This window comes from Labeo rohita, chromosome 9, assembly GCF_022985175.1.
Source record: "Labeo rohita strain BAU-BD-2019 chromosome 9, IGBB_LRoh.1.0, whole genome shotgun sequence".
Taxonomy (NCBI): domain Eukaryota; kingdom Metazoa; phylum Chordata; class Actinopteri; order Cypriniformes; family Cyprinidae; genus Labeo; species Labeo rohita.
In genome coordinates this window covers 22,558,391-22,585,428 of record NC_066877.1, presented here as the reverse complement: position 1 = coordinate 22,585,428, position 27,038 = coordinate 22,558,391, and the positions used below count along the sequence as shown (strand labels likewise).

At 38.2% G+C, this 27,038-nt stretch overlaps 1 protein-coding gene across 5 annotated transcripts in view; it reads right to left on the bottom strand.

Annotated features, from left to right (window-relative positions):
- Positions 1 to 27,038, bottom strand: part of usp9 (ubiquitin specific peptidase 9) — a 37,267-nt gene that overhangs the window by 2,162 nt on the left and 8,067 nt on the right. Inside the window, exons 3-47 of one of the 5 annotated variants that reach the window (XM_051118253.1) lie at positions 25,627 to 25,772; positions 25,354 to 25,433; positions 25,044 to 25,156; positions 24,312 to 24,530; positions 23,490 to 23,605; positions 23,152 to 23,403; positions 22,925 to 23,063; positions 22,578 to 22,730; positions 22,269 to 22,373; positions 21,890 to 22,096; positions 21,618 to 21,754; positions 21,389 to 21,427; positions 20,658 to 20,791; positions 19,292 to 19,379; positions 18,482 to 18,824; positions 17,508 to 17,603; positions 17,211 to 17,422; positions 16,868 to 17,108; positions 16,558 to 16,707; positions 15,991 to 16,111; positions 15,768 to 15,898; positions 15,053 to 15,331; positions 13,464 to 13,589; positions 13,094 to 13,231; positions 12,824 to 12,990; positions 12,359 to 12,467; positions 12,104 to 12,250; positions 11,863 to 12,009; positions 11,534 to 11,741; positions 11,198 to 11,418; positions 9,405 to 9,595; positions 9,138 to 9,311; positions 8,920 to 9,061; positions 8,633 to 8,836; positions 7,968 to 8,529; positions 6,226 to 6,349; positions 5,921 to 6,146; positions 5,699 to 5,828; positions 5,423 to 5,608; positions 4,663 to 4,883; positions 3,744 to 3,832; positions 3,361 to 3,517; positions 3,052 to 3,264; positions 2,365 to 2,472; positions 1,434 to 1,529 (exon numbers count right to left, since the gene is read on the bottom strand). In XM_051118253.1, the coding sequence (XP_050974210.1) occupies positions 1,434 to 1,529; positions 2,365 to 2,472; positions 3,052 to 3,264; positions 3,361 to 3,517; positions 3,744 to 3,832; positions 4,663 to 4,883; positions 5,423 to 5,608; positions 5,699 to 5,828; positions 5,921 to 6,146; positions 6,226 to 6,349; positions 7,968 to 8,529; positions 8,633 to 8,836; positions 8,920 to 9,061; positions 9,138 to 9,311; positions 9,405 to 9,595; positions 11,198 to 11,418; positions 11,534 to 11,741; positions 11,863 to 12,009; positions 12,104 to 12,250; positions 12,359 to 12,467; positions 12,824 to 12,990; positions 13,094 to 13,231; positions 13,464 to 13,589; positions 15,053 to 15,331; positions 15,768 to 15,898; positions 15,991 to 16,111; positions 16,558 to 16,707; positions 16,868 to 17,108; positions 17,211 to 17,422; positions 17,508 to 17,603; positions 18,482 to 18,824; positions 19,292 to 19,379; positions 20,658 to 20,791; positions 21,389 to 21,427; positions 21,618 to 21,754; positions 21,890 to 22,096; positions 22,269 to 22,373; positions 22,578 to 22,730; positions 22,925 to 23,063; positions 23,152 to 23,403; positions 23,490 to 23,605; positions 24,312 to 24,530; positions 25,044 to 25,156; positions 25,354 to 25,433; positions 25,627 to 25,772 (7,587 nt within the window). The remainder of the gene's footprint in view (positions 1 to 1,433; positions 1,530 to 2,364; positions 2,473 to 3,051; positions 3,265 to 3,360; positions 3,518 to 3,743; positions 3,833 to 4,662; positions 4,884 to 5,422; positions 5,609 to 5,698; positions 5,829 to 5,920; positions 6,147 to 6,225; positions 6,350 to 7,967; positions 8,530 to 8,632; positions 8,837 to 8,919; positions 9,062 to 9,137; positions 9,312 to 9,404; positions 9,596 to 11,197; positions 11,419 to 11,533; positions 11,742 to 11,862; positions 12,010 to 12,103; positions 12,251 to 12,358; positions 12,468 to 12,823; positions 12,991 to 13,093; positions 13,232 to 13,463; positions 13,590 to 15,052; positions 15,332 to 15,767; positions 15,899 to 15,990; positions 16,112 to 16,557; positions 16,708 to 16,867; positions 17,109 to 17,210; positions 17,423 to 17,507; positions 17,604 to 18,481; positions 18,825 to 19,291; positions 19,380 to 20,657; positions 20,792 to 21,388; positions 21,428 to 21,617; positions 21,755 to 21,889; positions 22,097 to 22,268; positions 22,374 to 22,577; positions 22,731 to 22,924; positions 23,064 to 23,151; positions 23,404 to 23,489; positions 23,606 to 24,311; positions 24,531 to 25,043; positions 25,157 to 25,353; positions 25,434 to 25,626; positions 25,773 to 27,038) is intronic. The other 4 variants (XM_051118254.1, XM_051118257.1, XM_051118256.1 and 1 more) reach the window with 4 other exon arrangements.

Genomic DNA, 27,038 nt, shown 5'->3' with positions numbered 1-27,038 from the left:
ACTGTATTTGATCAAAGAAATGCAGCCTTGAGTATAAGAGTATTTTCCAAAAGCATCTAACTGAAGAAAAGGACCAAAACCTAGATGCTCAGTTTATTAGAAACAGTTCTAGTCCTTTAATTTTATAAGGAACACAATGTATAAACTTTAAAATCTTTAGCATCTAATAATAAACTCCAACAACAAACAAAAGTGAAGATATAGGGCTAGGAAAATAGATTAATGCATCGTGAATCGAGAAATCATTCTGCATCAATTTTGAGAATTTCCAAAATGCAGTGTGATTCTCTCTCGAATCTATTCTGAGCTCAGTTTTTAATAGCAGATGGCACTGCATGCATTAGAAACAGCTGTTCTCTGCTTGCTTCCAATTCCTTACACTTGAACCTAAAATAATCATTCATGAAGTTCAAAAGCATTAAAAAGGCACAATATGTAACTTTTCACCACTAAAGGGCGCTTATTCAAAACAGAGAAAGAACCAAAGGCGTAGTTTTAAGTGTGAAATCATGGGAGTTGTTGTCTTCATCCCCAGAGCCAATGCAATCGTCGATACTCGGGCAGAAATCATGTTCATGGATAAGCTAATGTATTAAAGACTTAAGATCACTGTAGTATGAAGCATGGTGGGGCTGAAAGTCGTGGAAGCGAAACGAGGATGCTGGAACAAATGCTAATGAAGGACGAACGCAATAGACGGCTCGAAAGCAGCAGAGCTTTTATTATGCCACAGTCGAGTGCTTCCGTTCCTTCTGGTCATACTAGATACATTTAAGTGTGTTGAAAGTTCTGTTATAATGCTACTCTGCACATTGGTCACCTGTCTAATAAAATGCATAACATAAAGTGACTCTGGGGTTTCCATGTTTTCTACAAAATAAAACCGGAAAAATTTGAGAAACCATTCAATGACACGGTTCATTACACTAGTTAAAATTGCTTATTTCTTTGGATTTAAACATTCTTTGAAATATTTGGCATAACGCAAGTACACAAGTCAACAAAATATAACACTTTTCTAGTGGTTTTGGGATATTTTAATAAAAAAAATTGTGGCTTTAATCTTGCGTCATAAAAGCATTCTGAGTCAAGGTGCAATTACATGACTCAACCGAACAGACAAGCGCTCTTCAGTGCAAGCATTGGAATATGCAGTTGAAAACCACATTAGAGTGCCTTCTACTGTTGATAAATAAACTCTGAATCGATTCCAGAGAATCGCGATGCATTCGGGGGGAGGAAAAAAAATAAATAAATAAAAAAAATAAAATCAATCTATCCACGAATCGTGATGCATCGATTTATCATTGCAGCCCTACAAAAAAAAAAAAAAAGCTTAAAGTATTCGAGAACGCTCCTTTCACAAATGCATGATAAAGCTTAAGAAAGGTCTAAGAGTAATGAGATTTTTGGGTTACTGTGAAGCTCAATACCTGTTGAAACTTTGTGCCTGGAGAGTGAGGGTACAGAGCAGTGTCCTCTGGAGGAGAAGTGTCCTGCTCATCAAGGGCCTCCTGCTCATCAGGCTCCTAAAACAAACATAAATAAAGCTGAGCACTAAATAAACAACATACGTCTATATATGACAATTAAATACAAAACTGTTTGCTTAATACTAACTAACCAGGGATGTGTGTGAATAATGTCCTCTATAAAGAGTCGCCCACAACATAAAACCATTAAACATGTAAAGTCACTTTAAGAGGAACACTCAGGGCTTTAATTTTGAGTTAGGTGAAAAAGCCAAATTATTTAGGGGACTTTAATGAGACATAGTGAATTCCAGTGACACCATAAACGGACAACACAAACACTCCTCTCTGAATGAATTGTTTAACGAAGCTTCTGATCACAGACAGGAATTCGCCCACAGACTAATTGATTAGACAGTGGCGTGACTATAATGCTAAACACGTTCCTGAACACTCTGTTCTTCCCCGGAGAACGTTAACTGTCAGAATGGAACATAAAACTAACACCACATCCAAATTTGCATAGTCATACAAAAGCTTCTTAGAACTGCAGGCTGTTTTCAGATCAGATGACCAGAACATTTTATATTCCCAAAATAAAAATCAGACTCAAAACAAAAGAGAAAGAAAACACCACCAGACACAAATGTTACCTCCAGCTCATCTGTGCACTATAGCCAAGGCTTAGAGTTTTCGATCACTTAGTTACCACATTAAGACTTGTAGTTGCGTAGAAAGAAACAGTTTGGACACACTGAGATGAAGACGAAATAACAGTTGATTTAGAGTTGTTTTTGAGGGAGGTGGAAGATGTTTCTGCCTACATCATGCCCTGTGAACATCAAAAAGTTACGCAGATGGCACCAGTGTGGCCGGGCCATACGAGTCTTACGGTGTGCTGTTGTTGGCCTGTCACTTCCCCTGGCAAAAGCTGCTGTGTCGAGGACGGGTTCCGGCCAGCGTCCTCTTCAGATACCACCTCGTGCTTCGTTAAGTGACACTATTTTGAAACAGCAGTTAATATAGCATACTGTTTCAACAAATTATGCATCTATGGCTGTATACATTTAACATTTGTGGAAATTTGCTATCGATTAAACTAGATAAAGAAAGCGCCCTATTTTAGCAAATTTATAGAAATGGCTCTAACAAAAACAATGGCATGAAATCAAGCGTAAATGTAAGGAAACTTAGTCAAATACCAACAGCATTTGCGTTATGAAAATGAAAACCTAGAAATAAAAGTCGAAAACTCAAAGCCCTATCTATAGTTAAACATGGCTATTTAGCACAAAAAACATTTCTAGATTAGAAAAGATTCTTTTCAAAACCGCTTCAAAATTACTTTTCAAAGGTTAAACGACATGTGCCTGCCCATCATTATACAATCACGGTGTGAGATTTTTCTACATTAAACCAACATGTTCAGTATTTACTGAAGGGTTCTCGAAATACAAATGTAATTATTAAAAAGTTTCAACTAATGGGCAGAAGCACACATGCATGATTAGACTTTTTAAACTAAACATACTGGCACTAATGTTGCAGACATTGAGGGGTGGCTTGAGCCATCACTTACCTCTTCAGGACACAACTCACAGGCCTTGGCTAAAGTCATACGGGCACTGTGGGAGCGCTCCAGGAAGTATCCATTAGAAGTCTCGTTGCTCTGGACAGGAGGGGACCAATTGTTATATGTGTACTGGGTATTGCCAGTGTATGGTCTCCGTTCCAGCTCGTCACCGAGCCACTCCACTGCCCAGGTCCACTTCCTCTTTAAATCACCATTACTCTGGAAAATGTAAACCATAATTAGTTTTTACATACATGCATGCATACATACAAAAATTATCATGCAAAGTTTTTTATTCTTATGCTAACATCTTACCTGGAGAATCTGATAGGCCACCTGGCAGTTGCTGAAAAGAGCCACCATGCATTTGATACACTGATAAGCTCTCTTTTGGTAGTGATTTTTGGAGCGCTGAATGGTGTCAAAAAGCCCGTCACGGTCATCAGGGATTCCCTTCAGCACATTGTGGATCCTAACGAACAAAGAGAAAGAGCAGAACAGGACATTATGCTGCAGGAATTTAATCTAAAAAAAAAGGAGGACAAGAGGCCTAAAGAATTTCACTCCAGGAACTAAAATCGCAGAACACAATTTAAAGTACTCTGAAGTGTTTCAGGTTTGTTCAAGGTTTTTTTTCCCTTGTAAGCTGGTTCACACAAAAGACATTTGCTAGATATGAAGTGCAAAGATATACTGACCTGTGAGTCTGCCATGAGTCCTCAATAAACAAGATCTGAAGAAGCAAGTCCAGGTAAGGCCTTAACTCATACGTGTATGAATATGCCACCTACACAAAACATCAATGTTAATAAACACATTCAGACAATCAGAAAAATATACAGGTGACCCTGGACCACAAAACCAGTCACAAGTTGACTATTTGTCGCAATAGTCAACAACACATTGTATAGGTCAAAATTATCGATTTTTCTTTTATGCCAAAAATCATTAGGATATTAAGTAAAAATCATGTTCCATGAAGAAATTTTGTAATTTTCCTACCGTAAACATCTCAAAACGTAATTTCTGATTAGTAACATAGTAACATTGTTAAGAGCTTCATTTAGATAACTTTAAAAGCGATTTTCTCAGTATTTAGATTTTTTGGCATCCTCAGATTTCAGACTTTCAAATAGTTTTCATCTCGTCCAAGTATTGTCCTATCCTAACAAACCATACATCAATGGAAAGCTTATTTATTCACCTTTCAGATGATGTATACATCACAGTTTCAAAAAATTGACCATTACGACTGGTTTTGTGGTCCAGGGTCGCATATGAGAAACGTGGCTAGATTATACCGCAAAAATGATTTTATACATTTAACATTTACCATGCTGTATGTATGCCTGCTTAAGACTTTTGAATTCAAAAGCTTATACTTATTCACAGATCTTTCAAACTCCAAATGCAATACGCTACTTCAGTTTAAAGCACATGCTATTAAAATGTCTAATTTCTCTCATACTCACAGTTGGCAAAAGCAAGAAACTAGTTAAGCTCAATTAAAGACTTTAGGAAACTGAATGGCCGAATAAAATGTGCATTATCATCACAAAACGTAATTTCAATATTTATTATGTTGCTTAAATTGAAAACGCTGGTGATCCTGCTCACCTGCCACAGTAGTTCACTCAGCACAGTGGAGGAAAACTGAGGGTTTTCCCAACAGCAGAATCTCAGCAGTTTGATAGTGTCCTCGGAGTTACTGCAGTCCTCGATAATTTTCTTCACGTAACTGGTACGCACAAACAGGATGTCTACCACCAGCTGCTGCAGAGGCATGATGGGAGCGGTGATGTTGGGGTCACCATATGGGTTTGGCAGGGGAGGGTTTCCTACAAATGTCAACATATGGAAATGTCAGCTCATATCCTGGCTGGTGGTCTGGACAGAGGAGGAAAATGTTCTTTTTGCATGCAAATCATTAAATTAGTGTCAAAAGTTCAAACTACTAAAACAGGGGTGTCAAACTGCAGAGTTTATATTCAACCCTAATTAAAAGCACCTGATCCAGTTAATCACATCCTTCAGAAAATGACATGTATGCGTGTTGGAGCAGGGTTGGAACTAAACTCTGCAGGGAACTGAGTTTGCCACCTCTACACTAAAACAATGGATGCTGTTGAAACTACACATTTGAAGGTGGTAATGGCTTGACAAAAAAGGAACAAGAATAGTGCATCTCTGCTTGTTTTTCTGTAAATGCCCTCAGCTCCAAGCAATGCCAACCTGGCACTCATGCCTGGAGATGGCATTGTGTCAGTCAGTAAGTCCTGAGCAAGGATGAGCATCTTCATTGGGCAATAGTGACCAAAACTACATGGGAAAGCTTACACACCACACACGTTTTCCAGCAATGTATAAAAACTCTCACCGTTGATTGAGGACTGCATACGGGACGTCACATCACAGCAGCGCACCAGCTGTGAGACGACAGTATAGAGCTTTCCGAGCTCAGCATACTGGTACTTAATGGGAGGGCCGGGGCCCTCATCCAGAGCCACAAGCATGAAAGTAGCTGGTACCCCGAGCTTCAACAGCTGCGTCTTCTCTGCCAAGCCTGAGAGAAAGAAATGGAGTGAGGCTGAAAAGCTCTACAGCATGCAAGCCTGTATGGATGCAGACCTTAAGGGTGGTGAATGATCCTTACCAAGGTTGGCATACATAACGAAAAGATTGAAGTACTGCTGCAGGTGACGACCGTGCTCAGACACTTCCCTTCTCAGCAGATTAAGCACGGCACGGAATAAGTGCTCACTTAAACTCAAATTATCACAGCTCTGAGACAAAAAGACAAATAATGTAAGTTCCAAATTTCAGACATCCCCTGATTTCCCATGAATGAGGGAAGTCTAGATTGATAAGGAAGTACCTGACTTGAAGGTCCAGGTGAGGCAATGGGTGAAGGGCAGGGTCCATCTTGCAGGGAGAAATGTGCAATGAATACAATGAGCTTGGAGAAGGCCCCTCGAACCTCTGCACTGGGACACTCAAGCAGGTACTCAGAGAAGCGGTTTGGATATGCAAAGAGGACGTTGTGTGCAAACCAGTAGCGCACATTTTTACTGTGTCGTAGCAAGATGCACAAAGCATCATACCTGAAATAAAAGAAACATTAATTAACTGTTAAAGAACACAGGCAAACATGTGCCTGATAAACACTGAAATCTCGCCTACCAATCACTAGCAGGGCCACGGACAATTTTCTTGGTGTGGAATCCAGTACTGAAGAGAAATCTAGCAGCGAGCTGTATACTAATCATAGCCATTTCTTCTGCTTCAGGCAAAAGGTGGTCTTGACCTAAAAGCCACAAATAAAATAATCGTTAATACTACAATTACTTTCACCATCTCCTGGAATAGATTATTCTGCAGCAGCAACATTAGGAGGCTAATGTGTAATGAGGAAAAAGGAAATCCACTTCCCAAACACAAAGAGATTTTGACATCAACAGACACTGTGAAACCTGAAGCGCAATTTCATAAGCAGAAACTGAGAAAGTTGCTAAAATTTTGGGCAATTGGGTAGCTACTGTGCCGTTTTCTTACTTCCAACTATTTTTTTTGTTTACATTTTTTGAATGAATGATAGCGACATTTTCGGGCATATGCATAGTGCAGACAGAAATATAAGCATTACAGCATTACAAAGTGTGTTCCACAAAAACATTATGCAGCAAAACTGTTCAAGAAATGTGTGAGCAATCATAAATGTTTTCTGAAGGATCATGTGCGATCAAAGTCTGAAGTAATGGCTGCTAAAATATCATCTGTGCCATCATAGAATTAAATTACACTTTAAAATATATTATTTCAGAATATTTCTAAATACAGCCCTGGTAAACATAACCCCAAACTTTCAACAACTAACATTTAACAGTTTTTTCTCAAATGCCAAAAATGACCAAATATAACACGGGTTCTCAACTCAGGTCCGTAAGATCTATTTCACTTCAGAGTTTAGCTCCAACTGTAATCAAACACACCTGAATAAGTTCATCAAGGTCTTTAGGATTACTAGAAAGTTACATACAAGTGAGTTTGATGAAGGTTGGAGCTAAACTCCACAGGAAAAATGGATCTCGTGGGCCAGACTTGAGAACCTCTGAAATATAACTTAACATTTAAATGATTTAATCTTAAAGGGGACAGTGGACGCCTATTTTCCACAGGTTGGTATGACTCTTTAGGGTTTTCATAAATGTCTGCAACATACTTTGGTTGAAATTCGTGTAAAACACCCTTTTTACCTGGTCAAAAACAGCTCTGTTCACCATAAGCGTTTTGGTGCATGTCTCTTTAAATAATGATAATGAGCTACCGTTTACTCCACCCCTCTCTTCCGTATTTTGTGTATTCAGTGATGTGTTACCGTCAAAAACAAAACTAATCCACTGCGTTCTCAGTGTCTCTGATGACAGGAGAAAATTAAGACTCTTATGTTCACTTTTATATCCAACTACAAAATACTTGCATTGCCTACAACATTTTTAATCAATCACTATAGCTACTCAAGCGCAGAGAAAATGACAGACAGCGTACATATGCAGGGTGGAAATATACTAATATGGGGCAGTCCATCAGTGGTGTGGGCGGGGCCTGAGCAGGATGACATCATACTGCTCAGAAAAATCAAAACAGCTTGATAATTGAGACTTACTGTTCAAACTATGCTAAGACACATTTATATGCAAATACCATGTAAAGGTGAATTTTGAATGACCACCTTAAGGTGTAAATACATAACATTTATTTTTAATATAAGGTCAATATCAAAAAGATCTGTGAAAGTCAAATTATGCTTATCCATTTATCAAAGAAACAGATTGAAGACTTGATTCAAAATGAATTGCATGTTGCAGCCCTGATCCCATCTACATAACAGAGGAGAATAGAGCAAGGTCAATGGCTGGATTTACCTGGCGGTGAGTTCAAGTAGACACTGTTACAGGTCAGCAGTTTCCTGATGAACTGGAAGTACTCCAAGCTGTACTGCATACGGTTGTGCATAAACTGCACATTTTGTTTGCGCACGCTGCGTTCGATAGCAGAGGGCATCTTCACCTGGTGAGGTTTGCTGGTCACTGTGAGTTCAGTGATGTATTTAACCAGCTCACTGTCCTTGTCTAACGTGTCCATTCGCTCATAAAAGAGGATGTAGGCGTTCCACCAGCGCTTCTGTCGCCTGTAGGACATGCGCTTCATCATGTGGTCGAAGACCTCGCCCATGTACTCTCCACCAAAGCACTGGTTCTTCATCTCCTCATCATCGTCCATCTTGCACTCGGTGACATCACCGTCATCAAACTTATACCAACGGTTCCTTTCTCCCTCACCACCACTGCCATTCCTCTGAATGATGTAGGAGTAATAATGACCTCCACTAGCCTGGCCTGAGTGGACCAGCACTCCCACCAAACGATAACGAGAGCTGCAGGGGGGTTCCGGCTCGGATGGCTCATTCTGTTGGATCACCTGCTGCTAAAGAGAGTTTCAAAACTTCAGCTAAGCAAAAATATTCCTAATTACATTTATTTTAATTAGACAACTTGAAGACCAAAGAAAGACCATGAAGGTTCAATACCTGGTTTTCTGGGTGCACATCAGACCCCTCCAGCTTAGCTACTCCAGCTACCGTATAGGGCTCCATGTCTAACTCCCGTGGGAACTCGAAGTAATCATTGAACTTGATGGCACACTCTCGTTCCCAGTCATAATCGAAGCGTTTCAGCTGGATGGCCAGCACCGGAGGAAGCTTCTTAATGAGTAAACGCTTCACTGTGTCCACCTGTCATGCAGACATATCACCACCTTAAGCTTAATAGCGTTCTTTTAATCACCAACAAAAGCCATTCTAAAGACAACACACACCTTCTTGTTGCATTTTTCACAGTGGTAGGCATTTGCACCCTCAAGCAAGTCTCCTTTCACATACTGCTCCATAGAATCCAGGAGATTTTGATGGTTTCTGATATCTACATTCAACGTCGTAAACGATTCCTCGCATTCATATCTGAAAAGACAGTATGGAGTGTTTTACACTGGGACACAAAGATCTAAGCCGAAACAATATTAGATTTCCAATGTACCTGTGAGGACAGCCCTGACATATTTTCTGGTCAGCAAAAGAGCCACCCAGTACTTTGCTCAGCATGGCAGGGTGACCCAATGCTTTCAAAGCCTCGTCTAAACTGTCAACCAGTGAGTTAAAGAACTCCAGGGCATCATGCTGTTCCCTCAGATTGACTGGTTCACCCCACAACCTAGAGAAAATGGAAGAGACTGGTTTAGAAAACTGCACTATTTGTTCAGTAAAAAAAAAAAGGAGGATTTCAAAATATAAAGGGTGAATTTACCGAAACTGCTTCCAGAATCCCCTAGGCACGTAGTATTGCAACCTGGAGGAAGCCAAGTGTCCAAAAATGACCTGCAACTGCCGAAGAACCCCAATGTTGTATTCCTTCCTGTCTTCTGACTTACTGAGAGAAGGTTTGTCTTCAAACTGGTGCTGATAGCCAAATACCTCATCCCGGGGATCCACATTACTCTGTGAAATTAAAGCAAGACTTTCAATAAACTGAAGTAACTTAAATATAATTTAAAGAAAATTTTTGTCAAAATGCCCTCAGCTCCAGGGAATGCCCACATGGCATATACACCCCAGAGATGGCTAAATTTGTCAATCACTTGGTACTGAGAAAGGATGATCATCATCATTGGGCAGTTCATCAATTTAAAACAAAAAAAGCATAATATCATATCAATTTAATGATATTAACAATCATCAGAAACTAAGCACAACCTTTCTAGGAACAATCCACTATTTGTGCTTACAGAACAACAAGTACAAGAGCTGTAGGCGCTCTCTGGGTTAATAAAGCACACACCTGAGCTTAATTATACTGGGAAATGAGAAGCCACACCCCTCCACCTGAGCTGTTCCCAGTCAATCCTACTCCCATTTTTATTCACCACAGTTGGGACAGGTGCTAATGGCCCATTACAAATTTCCTTGGTTCAAAATGCAATGCGCCAGTGTTAATGTTAACTAAAACTATTAACAATAGTTTTTGTTAACTGAAATAAAGCTGAAAAAATACATTATTAGAAAATATAGAAATATGAAATGAAAAACCTGTTTTGTTTAAGTGTTTAAGCCAAGCTGGTCCTATGACAAAAACGCACCTCTGGGAACTGTTTCCCAAGACACAAAATACTTACCACCACGTACATTTCGTGACATAGTCGATTTGAACTGTCCACTATGTGGCGCTAAAAGAGTATTAGTTTTTTTTTCCCCCCACGAAACAGCTAAACATACATATGGTACTTTTATGTGACATTAGTTTTGTAGATGTCATGGCAGTTCTGACTTGAAATCCGTTGAGTGACGTTACAAGTCTAATGCTCTGTGACGTTTTAAAATAACGTACCATCTGCACTACACCTAAACCTAGCTGATACTATGAACAAAAGCAAATGTGACGTAAAAACACAATTGCAAGCATGCCGTTTTAGCTTGTTTTTCTGTCTCTCATCTTTCAGCTTTCATTGCGAGTCATGTTTTTCACGTAATTCGTATCCAAGGATTCCGCATGCTAAGTCCAATTCATGCCGGCTGAGCTACCGAGCAAGCATGTTACGTCCGGAAAGCGGAACATATGGAACTGTTATCATAACTGTGTACAAAAGCAATTACAAGTGCTCGCTGTTTTACTGCCTCCAGTGTTACTTTCCTGGTACTGGTATGTATTTCGCGTCTTGCGAAAAAGTTTCTAGATGATTCTAGATTTCTAGAGGCCAGGTCACTTTAAGAACAAAAAATATACTAGAATGGAATTAAAGCTAAACAGAATTGAAAAATCAAATTTAAAACTAAAAATATTAAAATAAAAGTAAAATCAATAACATTAATAAAACTATAACAGTATATAAATAATACTAAAATAACACTTAAGCACTTTTAATCTTAGACATTTAATTTGGACCAAAAAGTGACAGTGTGTTCACACTAACCTAATGGCAAAAATATGGAAAACCCCAAACAGAGATTTGTTTTGCTTTAGAGTCCATGTTTATTTGAAACATTCACATACTGTATATAATCCAAAATTCTGAGACTCCAGTAATGAACCATGTTAGGCAGTACCTCATTATCTTGCTTCTCGTCTCCAGACATATCATCATCCACATCGCTGCCTGTGCCTTCAATGGCCAAGATGCCATTCCTGATAGGAGGAATCATGTAGAGCTGCTGGATCACTGAGTTCATGTAGCAAGTTGCACCTGCATTTTTCAGACCGACAAACCCCTTGGTAGGCCTTGGGCCAACTGGCGGTAAATATTCCCATTCTGTAAGTGGTTCACAACCTGAAGGGACATAAAAAAACTCATTTATAAAGTATGTATCATAAAAACTAATGGGGTTGAGTGCACTGTTTCTAGGAATCAGAATCTGCTACACTTCTAACATAAACACACACACCTAAATAGTACATATCAGTTAGTGTGTCCACAATCTGCTTGAGGTTTCGCACACATCCGACGGCAAGTGCAACCAGCAGTTCAAAGCCGGCATTGATGGTGGCTGGGGTGCTACACACAGGTATGGCCTGCTCAGTGGGGAATTCTCCACTCTTCATGTATTGCAGGTACACATTAGATGCTGGGAACAGGAAGTCATCCATTAACTCCTATAAAGAGTTGATGGAAAAAAGAAAGATAAATTAGTACGGCAATGTAATGTAATTGCAAATAGAAGATTTGTTTTTGTTGTTGCTGCTGGAATTGAACAAAAGAGGCTAATGAGTTTACCTTTATGAGACTAGCACCTCCTTTTTCACAGCCAATGTAGAACTTCTTTTCTGGGGTCTGGAAAGCTAGTAGCTCTTTTGTGACACCAATATGACCTTCCAAAATGGTTTCCTCAACCCCAGGCTCTCCAGTCCTCTTCACTTCATCCTGGAAGGGAAAAAAAAAAATAAATAATTCGACACACTACAGTTTTTGCTATTTTAATTTTAAAAAGAGATAAGGTTTAGGAAAACTAACATACCCGGATGCGCTTTAACCAATCGATCTCATTGTTTAAGAGAACTTCGGCATTAGGAAGATTAATGTTGCTGTTATATGCATAGTTGAGTAAGTGCCTTAGAAGCGTGAAGTAATCAGCAGCGTGCTTTGCTCGCTCTTTTGCAGTGCTCTGGAACACAAAAGGACAGGATAAATCTGACTACAAATAATGAGATGTTCTGAATTAACTACAACAAAAACATCAGCTGTGTCCTGAAGAAATATACAAGACACTTACACCTAAAACTGTGAAGAGGAGGGTGATGAAGAAGAGAAGAGGCCTTTGGCCCATACAACATCGGGTGGCCATGAGGAAGAACTGTTCTTGGGCCATTTGGCGAACAGACCTAGAAACAAAGAACAATATGCTTTAGCATTGACTTTGAAACTATTCTATCCCGTTTAATAAAATTACAGAAATCTGGAATTTTTAAATCAATTTAATTGAAGTTCAAACATTTAATCCCTCACTGAGCACATTTTTTTACATGATTTTAATGTTTAAATAATTCACACAACTTTTCAATAATACATTAAATATATTATTAAATAAGTATTTTCAGAAACTAAAAAAAAAAAAAAAACCTGTATAAAAATACTTCCTTAAATCTACAACATATGCATATTTATTATACTGAACGTTACAAAGTTCAAAAGCAACAGCATAGCAGGAATAACAGTCCTCTATTTTACGACAACTCACTTGCTCTGGCAGTGCAGCAGCAGATCTATAATGAAGGTCTGCCAGGCCTTTTCTTTGCTAAGTGCATCTAGTGCAGTGGGCATAAGGGCGAAACACAGGGTCATGACCTCCAGAGCTTCACAGCACACCTGCTCATCTTCTGCGTCCGGCCCATTGCCAGCATTCGTCTGCAGGAGATCACACATCACAGGTGTAAATACAAAGTCTGATCATAGTGAATCTGATCCTAATGAATCACACATATTTTTCAATATAGCTAAGCACTAGCACCTTCTCGTAGATCTTGCTGATCTCCTCATTAGAGCTGAAGACATGCTGAACTGAGCCGCAGCCAGAAGCCCAGACTATTTTCTGAACCGCTCGAATGACACAGATATCTGGGATGTACTTGGAGGCCTGGAAGAAGTTCTGGGTACAGGAAGAGAAGGACAAACTAAGAAAACTGAGCTTGAAACATGAGGTGTTTCCTCAGTTGTTTCCTTTGTCACACACAAAGCAAAAGAGAGGTTTCAACAAAACACTTCTGACCAGAAAATACATTACAGACATTTTTTTTCCAAGACAGGGGAGGACATTTATTCGAACAATGCAAACAAACCAGTTTTCGTAGGTGACGGTTGTGTGGTGTTGTATAACATACCTCATCCGAGATCTGTTGGGCAAGGCGGATGGCGACGTTCCGCAGCATGCACTCGGCGGAGGGGTTAGGGATATTCTGCAAGGCATTCTGTAGAACTAGAGCCTGGTCATGAGTGGTCTGGTTGATCTATGAATGAATTAGGAATAAAGTTGTTATCTTGCAGATTCATGCTAGGTCTCTATTGCATGTTTGTTGCAGTTTATTTAACTTATGTACTGTAAAGCAAGAAAGAGAGCTAGAAAACAGACAATAACTACCGTTTAAAGGTGGGGCTCAGCAAGTTTTAATGTTTGTGAAAGTCTTTTCTCAAAGGTTGCACTTATTTGATCAAAATACAAAATACTATTCTCTATTTTAATATATTTTACATTATATATTTAATTACTGTAATGGCAAAGAAGTTTTTAGGAAACCGGGATATTTTTATTTTTTCAAAATTCTTTGATTAATAGAAAGCAAAAAAAAAAAAAAAAAAAAAAAAGTATTTAGCATTAAGTATTTAGGTATACTTATAAAGTATTTTCTAAGTATTTATTTTAAATAGAAATCTTTTGTAACATCATATATGTCTTTACTGTCACTTTTAATTAATTTAATGCACCCTAGCTAAATAAAAGCATTAATTTCTTTAAAAAAAAAAAAAGAAAAAAATACTGACCCCAAAATGACTTGAACACTGTATACATACACCAAGTATATCACAATGTCTACTGTTAAGCGAGTTAGATTCCCTAATGCTGTTTGAAAGGTATAAACATAACACTTTGGTTTAAAAACCCAGTCTGTGCAAAGTTATAATCTATGAAGCACTGTTTAAATGCAGCAAATTCTCTTCAAATCATGTTTTTTTAACTGAAACATTCAGTGCTTTAACAAAAAATATAAGCTTCACATTTCAGCGGTAATTTCCAACCCTATTAGTCATTCAAATACCGTTCCATTACATGCATAGAAACAATCAAACACAGTCAAATAAAGAGAAAATTGCATAATTAAAGTACATTTAACTTTCCCCTTTCTCATGGTTATGACTGCCTCATGTAAACGCTTCTGAAGCCTGTGGGATTGTTTCCTCACAAGACACTGTACACCCTTGACATTTGTGGAGCTACATAGGGCAAGCCAGCCTGTTTCTAATGATTGATGAACAGCAGGAAAGCTGAAAGGTTACAGAAATTAAACGCTCAGTGCTGAACCCATAAAATCCACTCAGTAAAAAAAAAAAAAAAAAAAACACTTCACTTCCTTCCTTCCAGTGTTTTAAACTGAATTGTAAGCAAACTTTAACATCCCATCCCCCCCATACTTGGTCCTAACTACATGCTAGGGCTGTGCCAAGTATATTTTTACGAGATGCGGTACTGGACAAAAGTGTAAAGGGAAGCACACAAGTGAAAGCAGGTTCACTTTTTCCCAATATGTATATTGCGTTCCTTATAAAATTACAGGATTAGAAAGGTTTCTAATAAACTGAGGGTCTAGGTTTGGGTCCTTTTCTGTAAAGTAAACTTAACTGAAGGTATTGTGCTTATAATTTTGCAGGACTTCTTTGAAAAGAAGAGTTAGAAGCTAAAGCAAGGGCAACTTACAGGCGATACAGGGATAGTCCCCTCCACCACAGGCTGGCAGGCCTCTGCCACAGCCTTCACATGGCCAAAGCCTACAGCTGTAAGCAGCAGCTTGGCTATTTTTAGTGCGTTCAGATAAGCTCCCCGCCGGGTCTCCATGTCAGCATTTGGCAGGAAGTTATTTCTGGTCAGCATGCTCAAAACAAGGGGCAGGCCACCACTCTTCAAGAAGTTGTACTGGAAGTCACTAGCATCCTCACCCAGCGTCCCACTGGCAGGCATGAGCAAGGCGTACACCACCTGAAACACACATAAGCATTGTGTATATCAAATACTGATGCCGCACAATGAAATTTTCTTTTGGGAAATGCTGTTGTGCATGTTTTTGCTAATTAAAATTAATAAGGATAAGATTTTTCTAGTACAATTTTTTGCTTTTTACTTTACACTTAATTGCATTATGTACACTAATTACCTGTATTTTTATATATTTATGATTTATATATCTCTTCTATTTCTAAATATTATTATTACTGCTATTCCCCTGAAAATAATCAATGGAATGTTTTCAATGTTTCTGATGCAAATATGAATAAATTCTGAAAAAAAAAAAAAAAAAAAAAAAAAAAAAAAAAAAATTCCATAAATACTAAAACAATGCTGTTTTTGTGTTTTCGCTGTGTGTTTACACTTGGTTAGCGTCATATAATATTTCCATATTGAAAAACAAACAAACCTCTATCAAGTAAAGCACTTGAGATGGTGATGGTCCAAAGAAACGTGAATCCAAAGTGGGGCTAAGGCTGTTTTCGCCAAGTTTGGCGTGATCCAGACAGATGGCTCGCAGGTTTTCCACTGTGGTGTTATCTGAAAGGCAACAACAGTGAGTAATGAATAGAGATGGCAGATTGGTGCAGCTAGATGTCTCAAGCAGACATCTAATGAAGCATATAGAGCACCTGGAGGCATGAGCTTCATTAGAACGCGAGCTCCATCCCGCAGGAGAGGCATGTTGAGATTACAGCCCAGGTCTGCAACTTGCCAGAGGAAAGAGATGTAGCGCAGGTGCAGGGACATTATCTGAGACAATGGGAATCAGAGGTTACACTTAAATTTGCAACACAAAACATTAAAGACAGTTGTAATAAACGCAGTAACAAATTTACGTGGGAGAGGGGGTTGAGAAGCCCAGTTACAAAGTAACGCTATTCTCTTTATTTTGATGACTTATTTTATAATCGTGAGTATACATATGAATTCCATTTTTTTTTTTTTTACTTTTAAATAACTTCTGACTCCTACATCAAAATCAGCTTTCTACTTGCATGATAGGAGGAGAAAACACTCTCGCTCTCAGTTTTTCTTTAAAAATATCTTAATTTGTGTTCCAAAGTTGAACGAAGACCTTACGGGTTTGGAACGACACAAGGCTGAATAATGACAGAATTTTCCTTTCTGGGTGAACTATGCCTTTAAACAAATAGAGAGTTTGGCTAAATTATGTGCCTGAATGGCACAATGCTCACCACGCCAGGAAGACAGCTCTCCACTTCAGGGTTTGGCCCATCACTGTAGTGATTGCCATGGTTCCCAGGGGATCCAGTGGAGGAGTCTGAGGAGCTGTCTGGACTGGAAGGCATATTGGCGCTGACCTGGGTAAGCTTGGCTGTGATGAGCTAAAGAAAAACAGAAAGGTGCTCTTGTAATCTATAACACCATATCCTGTACAAATGACCTCTACAAAAAGTGCTGTTGAAAGTAAGGCAAAGGTTGTGTGTGTAAAATGCCCTATTGAGTAAATTGAAAAAAAAAAAATTCAGCTAAGGAGATGCCTACAGTTTTGTCTTTGAGGTTTAGCTGCCCAATTAGCTTCCTGTCATCAGCTGGGTCAATGATTTCTCCACCAATGAACAGCTCAATCTTGGTGTGCGTGCTGTTGGCCTTTATTCGGTTCAGAATGCAGCGTCGCACAGAACCAATTGTGTCGTTAGTATGCGACCAAATATCCAGATCATCAACCTGTCGGCCTTGGTTCGGGAAACGCACAACCAACGTGATATGCTTTCCTCGAAAAGCCCTTGAAAAGGAAAAAAAAATAAATAAAAAAGAGGGTTTATTAGAATCTGGCCATCATAGGCAAGCAGTAATTTCATTTATGACTGGTCTAGAATGGCACTACCTGGACATGGGCAGGATGGTCCTCTCCTCATGGTAGTCACTGTCACACTCAGTTATATACTCCCTGAGCACAGTCAGTACTCTCACCATGCGGATGGCCTCCTGTCTGGCACAGTTAATGCTGTCTTTATCTCCGTCCAGCACACACAGGGTGTCATAGGAGGCTTTGAGCCGGTCAAAGCAAGACTGAATAAAATCCTCATGGATCTCTACCTGCAAACAGTCATTTTAAAAGCACACTTAAGAGCAGCTCAACATTTATTACAGCAAGTGATATGCTTTTCTACTGTATTACTACCTGATTGGCTTGTAATTTTGGTCCGAGGTTTGTATAAATCTCCTTAAGCAAGTCAATTGCTCGGCTAGCAATATCATCACTTCCTTGAATCACAACCTGTTGAAGAAACAAGAAAAATAGATAGTTTGAGCTTAGGCTGACATTTAACATTTGTGAGCCCGGACCACAAAATCACTCATAAGGGTCAGTTTTTTTTTAAAATTGAGATTTATACATCATCTGAAAGATGAATAAATAAGCTATCCATTGATTATGGTTTGTTAAGATAGGACAGTATTTGGCTGAGAAAAAACTACTAGAAAATCTGGAATCTGAAGGTGCAAAATAAATAAATAAATAAATAAAAATACTGATAAAAATCTCTTTTACAGTTGTCCAAATGAAGTTCTTAGCAATGCATATGTGACCCCCGGACCACAAAACTGAGATCTTTACATAATATCCTAATAATTTTGACTCATACAATATACCGTGCTACATAAGACTGGTTTTGGGTCCAGGGTCACATATTAGTAATCTCAAATTATTTTTTGTTATATTTATGATATGAAATACACAAAAAAAGGAACATGAACTTTACTTAATATCCTAATGATTTTTGGCATAATAGTAAAAAGATCGATAATTTTGACCCATGCAATGTATTGTTGCCCATTGCTACAAATATACCCATGCTACTTATGACTGGTTTTGTAGCGCTGGGTCACATTTGGCTAAATTTAACTTTGAGCTCATTTAGCTTTAAAATACTACTGGTGATACTACAACAACATATATAACTTATGATGTCACCCAGAAGTTCCCTTCAAGGGCATCCATTTCCAACTTTGCTACTTGATATTTTGTTAAAATACATCAGCTTATTTCAAAATAACCAAGAGACTAAAAATGAACGAATTTCAGACAGGTAATATCCCAGAACAAGCATCTCTGAACATACCAGTGAAGATCCAACAGCTCTAATTGACTCTTACCCTCCACAGGTAATCCAGCCCTATCAGCTCCAAGTCATCCATCATGTATGCCCGGCGTTTTGCCACCAGCTTGCCCTCCCTGCAGTTGACTGCCTTGAAGAATCGTTCAAAGCATTTCATCCCGTTCTCTGTCAGCAGCGAGGGGTCAAGCTGCAGTACGTTGTTCTCAAAAAAGTCCTTGTTGATGTCAGGGTCAAGGTCAGGTTCATCCCCCATGAGTTTGGAGTACCATTTGAAGCAGGCCTCCCGATCACACAAGAACACTGCGTTCTCCGCCAGGCACTTCCAGATCTGCTTAGCCTGAGGCGCGCATAGCCAGAGTTGCCCGTCTTTCAGTAAGAACCTGAAGGATGAGGATATTTAGTGTTTTGTTATTTAGAGAGTCTAGCCGTTTTCATAAGACCTTGTGGTGTAGACCGAATCCATTTGATGACAGAGCTTGAGTGGTGTAAAAGCTGTTGAAAGCATGAAACTGTCTGTTCCTTGGTGTACAAGAAATGTGCCAACGATGACAAATAACTTGTCTTTTATATAATAATAGTCCAGTACACACTGAACCGAACATTCTGTGTGTGTTTAGTTTTAGTACTAAAATCGAAGGGATAGAAACCAGGGTAAAAAGATGAAGTGAAAACACTTTCCATTTGTGGCACCTTCGTCACCTAGCTACAGTGATAAACAGCTTATTCTAGTACACGCTGTGTAATATTTGGAACCAAATAAAATCAAAATGAAAACAGAAAAGGATAAAACTGAATTTGGATTCAGTCTATGCAGTGTATTGAAAGGTTGCTTGTAAAGTACAAATACCTCAAGAAATTAAGCCGCTCCTGGACCTCTTGAACATGACTATACCGACTTCCTGGCCTAACCGTTTGAGGATCAAAGTCTGTGTGCTCTGATAAAACATACAAAACATATAAAACATATAAAAAGTGGCAAATGTTTAACACTGCAGGCAAAAAAAAGAAATACAAATACATATTAAAGGATTAGTTCACTTACAGAATAAATTCCTGAAAATGTACTCACCCCCAAGTCATCCAAGATGTTCATGTCTTTCTTTCCTCAGTCGCAAAGAAATTAAGATTTTTGAGAAAAACATTCTAGGATTTTTATTCCATATAGTGGACTTCTATGGTTCCCAACAAATTGAAGGTCCAAACTGCAGTTTCAGTGCAGCTTCAAAAGGCTCCATTTGATCCCAGGCAAGGAATAAAGGTCTTATCTTGTAAAATGATCTGTAATTTTTTTTACTTTTTAACCACAAATGCTCATTTTGCACTAGCACTGCGATGTGCATGCGCGTCGTCACGCATTGTATAATCAAGTTGTAAAAGTCACACACGGTTAGTTCTTCGTCTGTGTACTTTGGCAAAAATGAAATCTCATTTTATCATTTGTAAAGGGCATTTGACTTTCTTCGCAGATTCGCTTTGCAAACACCTACGTCACGTGTGTGTGATTACATAATGCATGAGGTCGAGCTAGTGCAAGATGAGTATTTGTGGTTAAAAGGTATATAAATTCGTATTTTTCATAGAAAATGACAGATAGTTTTTTTTAGTATGTAAGACCCTTCTTCCTCGGCTAGGATCATGTAGAGCCCTTTGAAGCTACACTGAAACTGCAATTTGGACCTTTAAGCCACTGGGCACCACAGAAGTCCACTATATGGAGAAAAATCCTAGAATGTTTTTCCTCAATAAAAAAAAAATAATTTCTTTGCAACTAAAGAAAGACATGAACATCTTGGATCACATGGGGGTGAGTACATTATCAGGAATTTTTTATTCTGAAAGTGAACAAATCTTTTAAAGGGGTCATGAAATGCAGTTTTAGATTTTATATTACGTGTTTTTGTACCAAAATTTATAAAACTACCATTTTCCATGCCCTGAGTTTTGATACTCAAGATGGCAAGCACAGTGCTAGAGCTGTATGTGTTTGTATATGATTTATAAATAAACAGGTGTGTCAAAGAGAACTGTTTCAAAAGGGGAGAAAAGAATAATTTGTATTTTGAGTTCTTACAGTATGATTTTTTTTTTTAGTAGAGTAACCTCTTATATGTGTACACATCGAGGACATTTTGATTCTCCATTTCATGATCCCTTTAATGAATAAAACATAAAGAGGTAAGTCCATACATACAAATAATGTTAGCCTCACAAACCTTTCGAGAACTGCCTCATATTCTCCATGTATGCAGACAGGTTCTCTGCTACAAGAGTGACCAGTGCATGGTTGTGCTGCAGTTGGTTGATTAGGTCATGTCGATAGAAGACATGTGGGCTCCGCTGGGTTTGACTGTAAAGAAAGACACATGACTGTATTAACTTTCCCATTTTAATATCTCAATTATATTACAAGTTCTTCAACTAAACTGTATGACAATGGCCTTTTTGGATATATAGAAACAGAATGTTTCTCAGTCCCTATTTGAAAGCTTAAATTTACATTAAAGAAGCAATATCCCGAGACGCCATCAAAGCAAAGGCAGAAAGAGAATTTTTCGTCATATTAAACTCATTTCAAAAGGTGTTGGAAAGTATTGGAAAATGTGAGTTCAGCTTTCTGCAATTTTATTTTTACCAACAGACTCACACATTTAAAGCATCCCACAGGAAGAGTGCACTAAATCCAAACCTTGCCCATACACCAAGAGTATGAATTTGCAAGTTTATGAAATATAACCCACAGCAGCACTTTTACTGTAGGAAGCTTTATGCGCATGAACCTCGTCCATGGGCACTGATTGGTGATTTGATTAGATGGTGCAGGACACACCAAGCAGATTTTCATGAATTACAGATTTACTGAAATCCAAAAGCAAACTTTAGCTTTAAAATTAGTTATAATAACAATAATAATGATAATATTTCCCAAAATTAGCTGTCCACTTACCCCTCTAAGCTCTTTAGTAAGTTAATAGGTATTTTCTTTCTGAAAAACAACAGGGATGTGTACGATACATTTGCTACATTTACAAGCTCTTCCTAAAATTTGTGGGTAATTTTCATGTAAATATTCCTTAAATATGAGCAAAAATGTGTTTTTGTCCATTTATTTTTGTGTGCTAAAACAAGTAATGATGCAACTGATGGTTAAAGTTGGATGAGTCAGGTCGCATTACCTTAAATTCTGGGGGGCTTCTCCAAAGAGGCTACAGATCTCCCGTATTTGCTTCAGTGCAGGAATCACCCACTTGTCATTAGTTCTTAATTCTTCTATGAATCTGTCTATCCACTGCATCTTTTGTGTGTCCCTGTCCTACATCAGAACAAAAACACAGTTTTTATTTCAACTGTTCACTCACCCTCAAGTGACCAAAACATGACTTTTGTTTAGCATGCAAGAAAGAATTTGTAAATTTTCCAACTATTTAACTAAGGCTGATCAGGGTACCTGGGAGCAGCTATAGTCCAAAATCTTGATATGAGCACTAAGGGCCTGGTCCATGATATCCACAGGAACATCATCACTATGAGCCAAATTCCACAGCAGATTGAGCACTTTGTGAGCCATCACACCATCCTTGTCGTCCTCTGCCAGTCGACGAATCAATTCCAGTAACTTCTCTCTCTGCTTTTTACTCGCATTAGTCCAGCTCTCCTATAAACCATAAAACGATTCCTTTGAGAACAGAGATTCAGTAATCTCTGGGAATGCTAGTAAAGCACACACAGAAATGCTGAGTCCTAATAAAACGCCTATAATGCATGGTCTCTACATTAAGACAATCCTTTTTAATTTTAAGCATGAAATTGCAATTGTTATGAGTAACCTTAAAGCAGTCAAAGAGATGGTCCAGCTGTTCAGGTGAGAAATCCCACGCCAACTTTGCAAGGAGATCGTGAACATTCTTGACAATAGCCTCATGTTTCCCAGCCTGAGGATATAGATACCATTATTACAGTTACAAAGCTTGGTTTACTAATGGCTAATAGTATTTGATTGGTGAAATTGTATGTATTGCATGAATATTCAAAAACAAAGTTTAAGAATGCAAGGATGACAAAAATACTATGATTAAACATTTTGAACATTATAAATGATACATTTAATCACACAGAAACTTGAGATTGGGCCTAACCTGAGCGGCCCAGATGTTGTCTAGGTCCTGAAGCGTTAGGGCCTTTTCTTTGATGACGAATCGCAGGATCTTCTCCAGTTTCTCCACATACTGTGGTTGGTGAAGGCTGTCTCGCAACACAATAGACAAAATATTGTTCTGCTGAATCCATTCCTGTGGGAAAAAAAATGCACGTTCAGTTAATGTGAAGACACATTTGAAACAAAAACGTAATCTGTAAGCCCTTCACACAGATAAACAACACACTTTGTTTTGTTAGCTTAATATATTATACAATGATAATAGATGAAGAATGTTACGTGCTTTGTCATGCAAACTACTTGGTTAACTACTGCAGCGTGACTTACTGCCATGCGCTCTGCTGTCAGCCACTCTTCCTCTTCAGGATTGCCGTGACGATGCGTGTAGTAGGAAACACTTGAAATCACCTTGTTTACTTCATTTAGTGCATTCATTTTGCCATTAAAAGAAGAAATCTGCAATAACCTGTAACAAAAAAGGTCAACGATCAAGAACAATCATTTAGCATGCTGCATAATATCTTAAAACTAGTTTTAGCTGATATTTAGCTCACCTAAGAATCATTTTTAATCTAAATATCTCTAAATTCTTCACTGTTTCCTCTTGTCCTGGCACTCGAGAAGCCAGGTTCTTCAAAGATTTGATTATCATAGACAGGGCATCGTTTTTGGCTTCGTTCTTTGCTTCCTTTTTCAATTCCTCATCGGTGAGGTTTTCTAGAAACTGGGGAACCATTTCTATGATGGGAAGGAAGTACTTCTTCACCGTGTGCAAAGTGAGAAACTCATAGCACTGTCCAAAAGGCCTGCAAAAGAAAAAGTCAATCAAACCTTAGTAAAATAAATCCCAGAAACCAGGCAAACAGGAAACAATATGTTTGATTGTTCTTACTTAATGAGTGCAGCGATGATCTGAACATTCAGAGCTTGGCCACTCATGAATCGATCATGCAGAATTTGAAACCCGTTTAACGTGCCAAATTTGTTTATTAAGTCCACCAACCAGCCCTGCAGGAAACAAATAAACAGGAATGTTTCACTGTATAGACCAACACAACAAAATGCTGCTGCAAAAGGATTATTCGCGATTAATCGATTCAAAACAAAAGTTGAGTACTATGATATATGTGAGTACTATGTATATTTACTACGAATATATAAATACACACACATATGTATACATTTAAAAAAAAAAAAAAGTATTTTGTAATAATTTTTTTTTTTAATTTAGTTATTTTTTTAAACATATAAATCCTTTTTTAAACATATAAATCCTTATTTTATCCTTATATATATATATATATATATATATATATAATATACACACACACGTTTTATTTTGTTTTAGGGCTGCAAAGTCACGCTTAACTGATTCAACATAAAAGTTTGTTTACATACTATATAAACAAACTTATTTTGAATCGATTAATCGCAACTAATTGTTTTGCAGCCCTACAACAAAACAAAATAAAACATTGAAATTAAAGCTAAAAGCAGATTCATAAAAAAGTAGTTGATGAATAAAACATCTGTGGATTTAACGTCATAAAAATCAACAAAGGTTAAAACTTATATTATTTGCATAAGAAAAAAAATATTTTAGGTGAAGCATGGCTAGTCAGCATTTCAAAACACTTATCTGATTAATACATTTCAATAATTCAGAAATCAAATCCAAGAACTGAAGAAAAGTCTGGCACAAACACCCTCTCACCTTAGGAGAGCGAGGGTCAGGTGGACGGGCAAAAAGCTCATCCTCAGCTAGCTGAACCCCAGCAGGCACAGTCTCAGAAGGCCGAGTACCATTGTAGATGTGGAACTTACAGTGGGGGTTGGTGGCCATTGCCAAGAGTTCTAGCAGAGGGAACCAGTCCTGAGAGAGCTTGGTCACACACAGCTCCACCAGTCGGTGGGCGTTATTAATGATGCACCGCTGCCGAGAGAATGAGACACAGATTGACACAATAGGCCAAAAACGTACCATCCAATTAGCACTGAGTATGTCTTGGCTTTAAAATACACTGAAATGCAACCACAGTTGATGAACTTTGATTTACAGAGAGTAGGAAGTCTTGAAATGTAAAAACTGATCTATATTTGCAGTGCCATTGAAGCTGATCCTAGAGCAGCCTTGGAAGAGCTAAAACGAGCCTCATACGAGAGCGATGACTCAGTGCTGTGTCCTAATACTGCCTCTGTTTTACTGAAAGGAGCTCTTTGATCAAAGCTTTGGCATTTCAATCAAACAGCCAAATAAGATGAAGGCAACCAAAATAACATTACGTTTCTTCACAGTCGCCCAAAGTAGTAATCAATTCTTGAGAGGACAGACCTGACAGCCAAACGGTTAGTAAAACCCTTTAATGTGCAAACAAAAAGACTAAATGTGCTGCTGAAATGGAGAGAGTGATGAAAACGGCACCGTCGAGCAGGTTGCAGGACTTACATGGATCTCAAATTTCCATCCACTAACAGCCTCATCTGTCAGTATTTTCGTAAAGGATATTGTCAAGCCATCTCTGAAAAACCTCTGGCATGCTTCACACTTGACATCAAGTCCTGGAGACAGAAATGAAAGAAACACCTATCAGAGACTGACATTTACAGAGGCTGAAGAATTCCTTCGAGAGCAAAAGCGAAAGCTTAAGATGACGCACATAAAGGACATGCATAATACTGCATCTGCCACTAGTCAGCAGAACAATTAATGAAAATAGCAAGAATATTAAATCATAAACAAGACCTAAAAGCATTACCTTTTTTACAAAGATCTATAGCAGCTTCAAGAAGAACTTCTAATTCACCCTTTGGCAAAACTGGAACGACCCAGCGAGGTCTGTATGTTAAAAAAAAAAAACATAATTAATCAACATAATACATCACTGATAAGACACAGACGTGTAATCTCACCATCAGCGAATAATAGCCTAAATAAATGTCCTTCATAATAATATCCTTGTCGTTCATCTCCAGATCTCCTGATTTAATTATAAACATAATTTGACCGAATACCGGATGCAAGCCCTAACCTGTTGATCATGTCATCCAGCTTGGCCAGTTCAGTGTGGGGGAAAGCTGGCTCCTCCTCCTCCAGAGGAGTGGGAGAGTCCCCCTGTCCCTGGTCATCTGGTGGGCTCACTGGGGAGTTCTCGTTGGATGAGTTGGGAGAGGATGTCTGCAATGCAAACAGTTCACATGTTAAGAAAGTATGTGACTTAGATGCGAAGACCACATTCAGGAACATCACTACAAAAATGAAGAACACTATATAGCGGCCTCGTGAAAGAAAGTCTGCCACACAGGCTGTAAATGATGATGTGAAAAATATTTGTAACATTTAATTTCAGTAAAGCATCGTTTTTACAAATTAAACCATAAAGAATTGTTGATCTTATATGGATCTGATTAGACCATTAATTGTACGCAATGATATTATCAGTAAATATTTTGCCCTATCTTGCTCGGCCTTGGTCACATCAACTGGAAAGTCTTTTTTTTTTTTTAAAAATACATAAAAGAAAAGAAAACAACAGAGTTACTACTTTTTCATGAAATATACATTTTCATGAAATGTATTTATTTGATCAAAAATACAAAAAAAAAAAAAAAAAAAAAAAAAAATATATATATATATATATATATAGAGAGAGAGAGAGAGAGAGAGAGAGAATATAATTGTATCTATATAATATAAAAAATAATGGTTTCTATTTTGTATTTGTGAAAATAACCAAAATTAAAATAATTTTAAAGTCTTAAGTGTCACATGATCCTTCAGAAATCATCATTCTAATATGCTGATTTATTACAAGAATTATCGATGTTGGCAACAGTTGTAACCCAGGGGGTTACATACTAACCCCTTTTTAGTATGTAAAAATAAAGTATCACAGGGACCAATTTTAATTTCAACTTGCCAATATATTTTATTTATTTGGTTAGTTTATGCCAAGTTAGCATCTGATAACACTGATATAATTTTTTAAGGCATATCTAGATTTAAAAAAAAAAAAAATTGTAGTTCTTCTGTTAACACCTCATGTGGTATAATTGACAGTAAAAAAACAAGAAAGCCACACTCAACAAACATAAACCAACTTAATGATTCATGTATCTTAGTGACAGGTTAATCCTTCCAATAAGCAAGCACAAAGTATATATCCATGTAAGGGATTAATATAATGAAAGGGAAAGCGTTAGGAGGATAAAGCAGGTTTAAGATGCTCCGAGTTTCCTGTGCCGTGTCAATGGATGCATGTGGGCTGTAGCTCTGCATGTAGAGCTGAATGGAGCCTGCGGAACTTGGGAAATGTGGGGGTGTGCTGGAAAAGGCTCCTTCTGCTTGGCTGACCTACATAGCCAGTTTGCTTCTCATGTCTAGGCGCTACACATTTCTAACCAACTGGTGTGCTTTTCTCTGCCAGGCGTCTCATCCTCATTG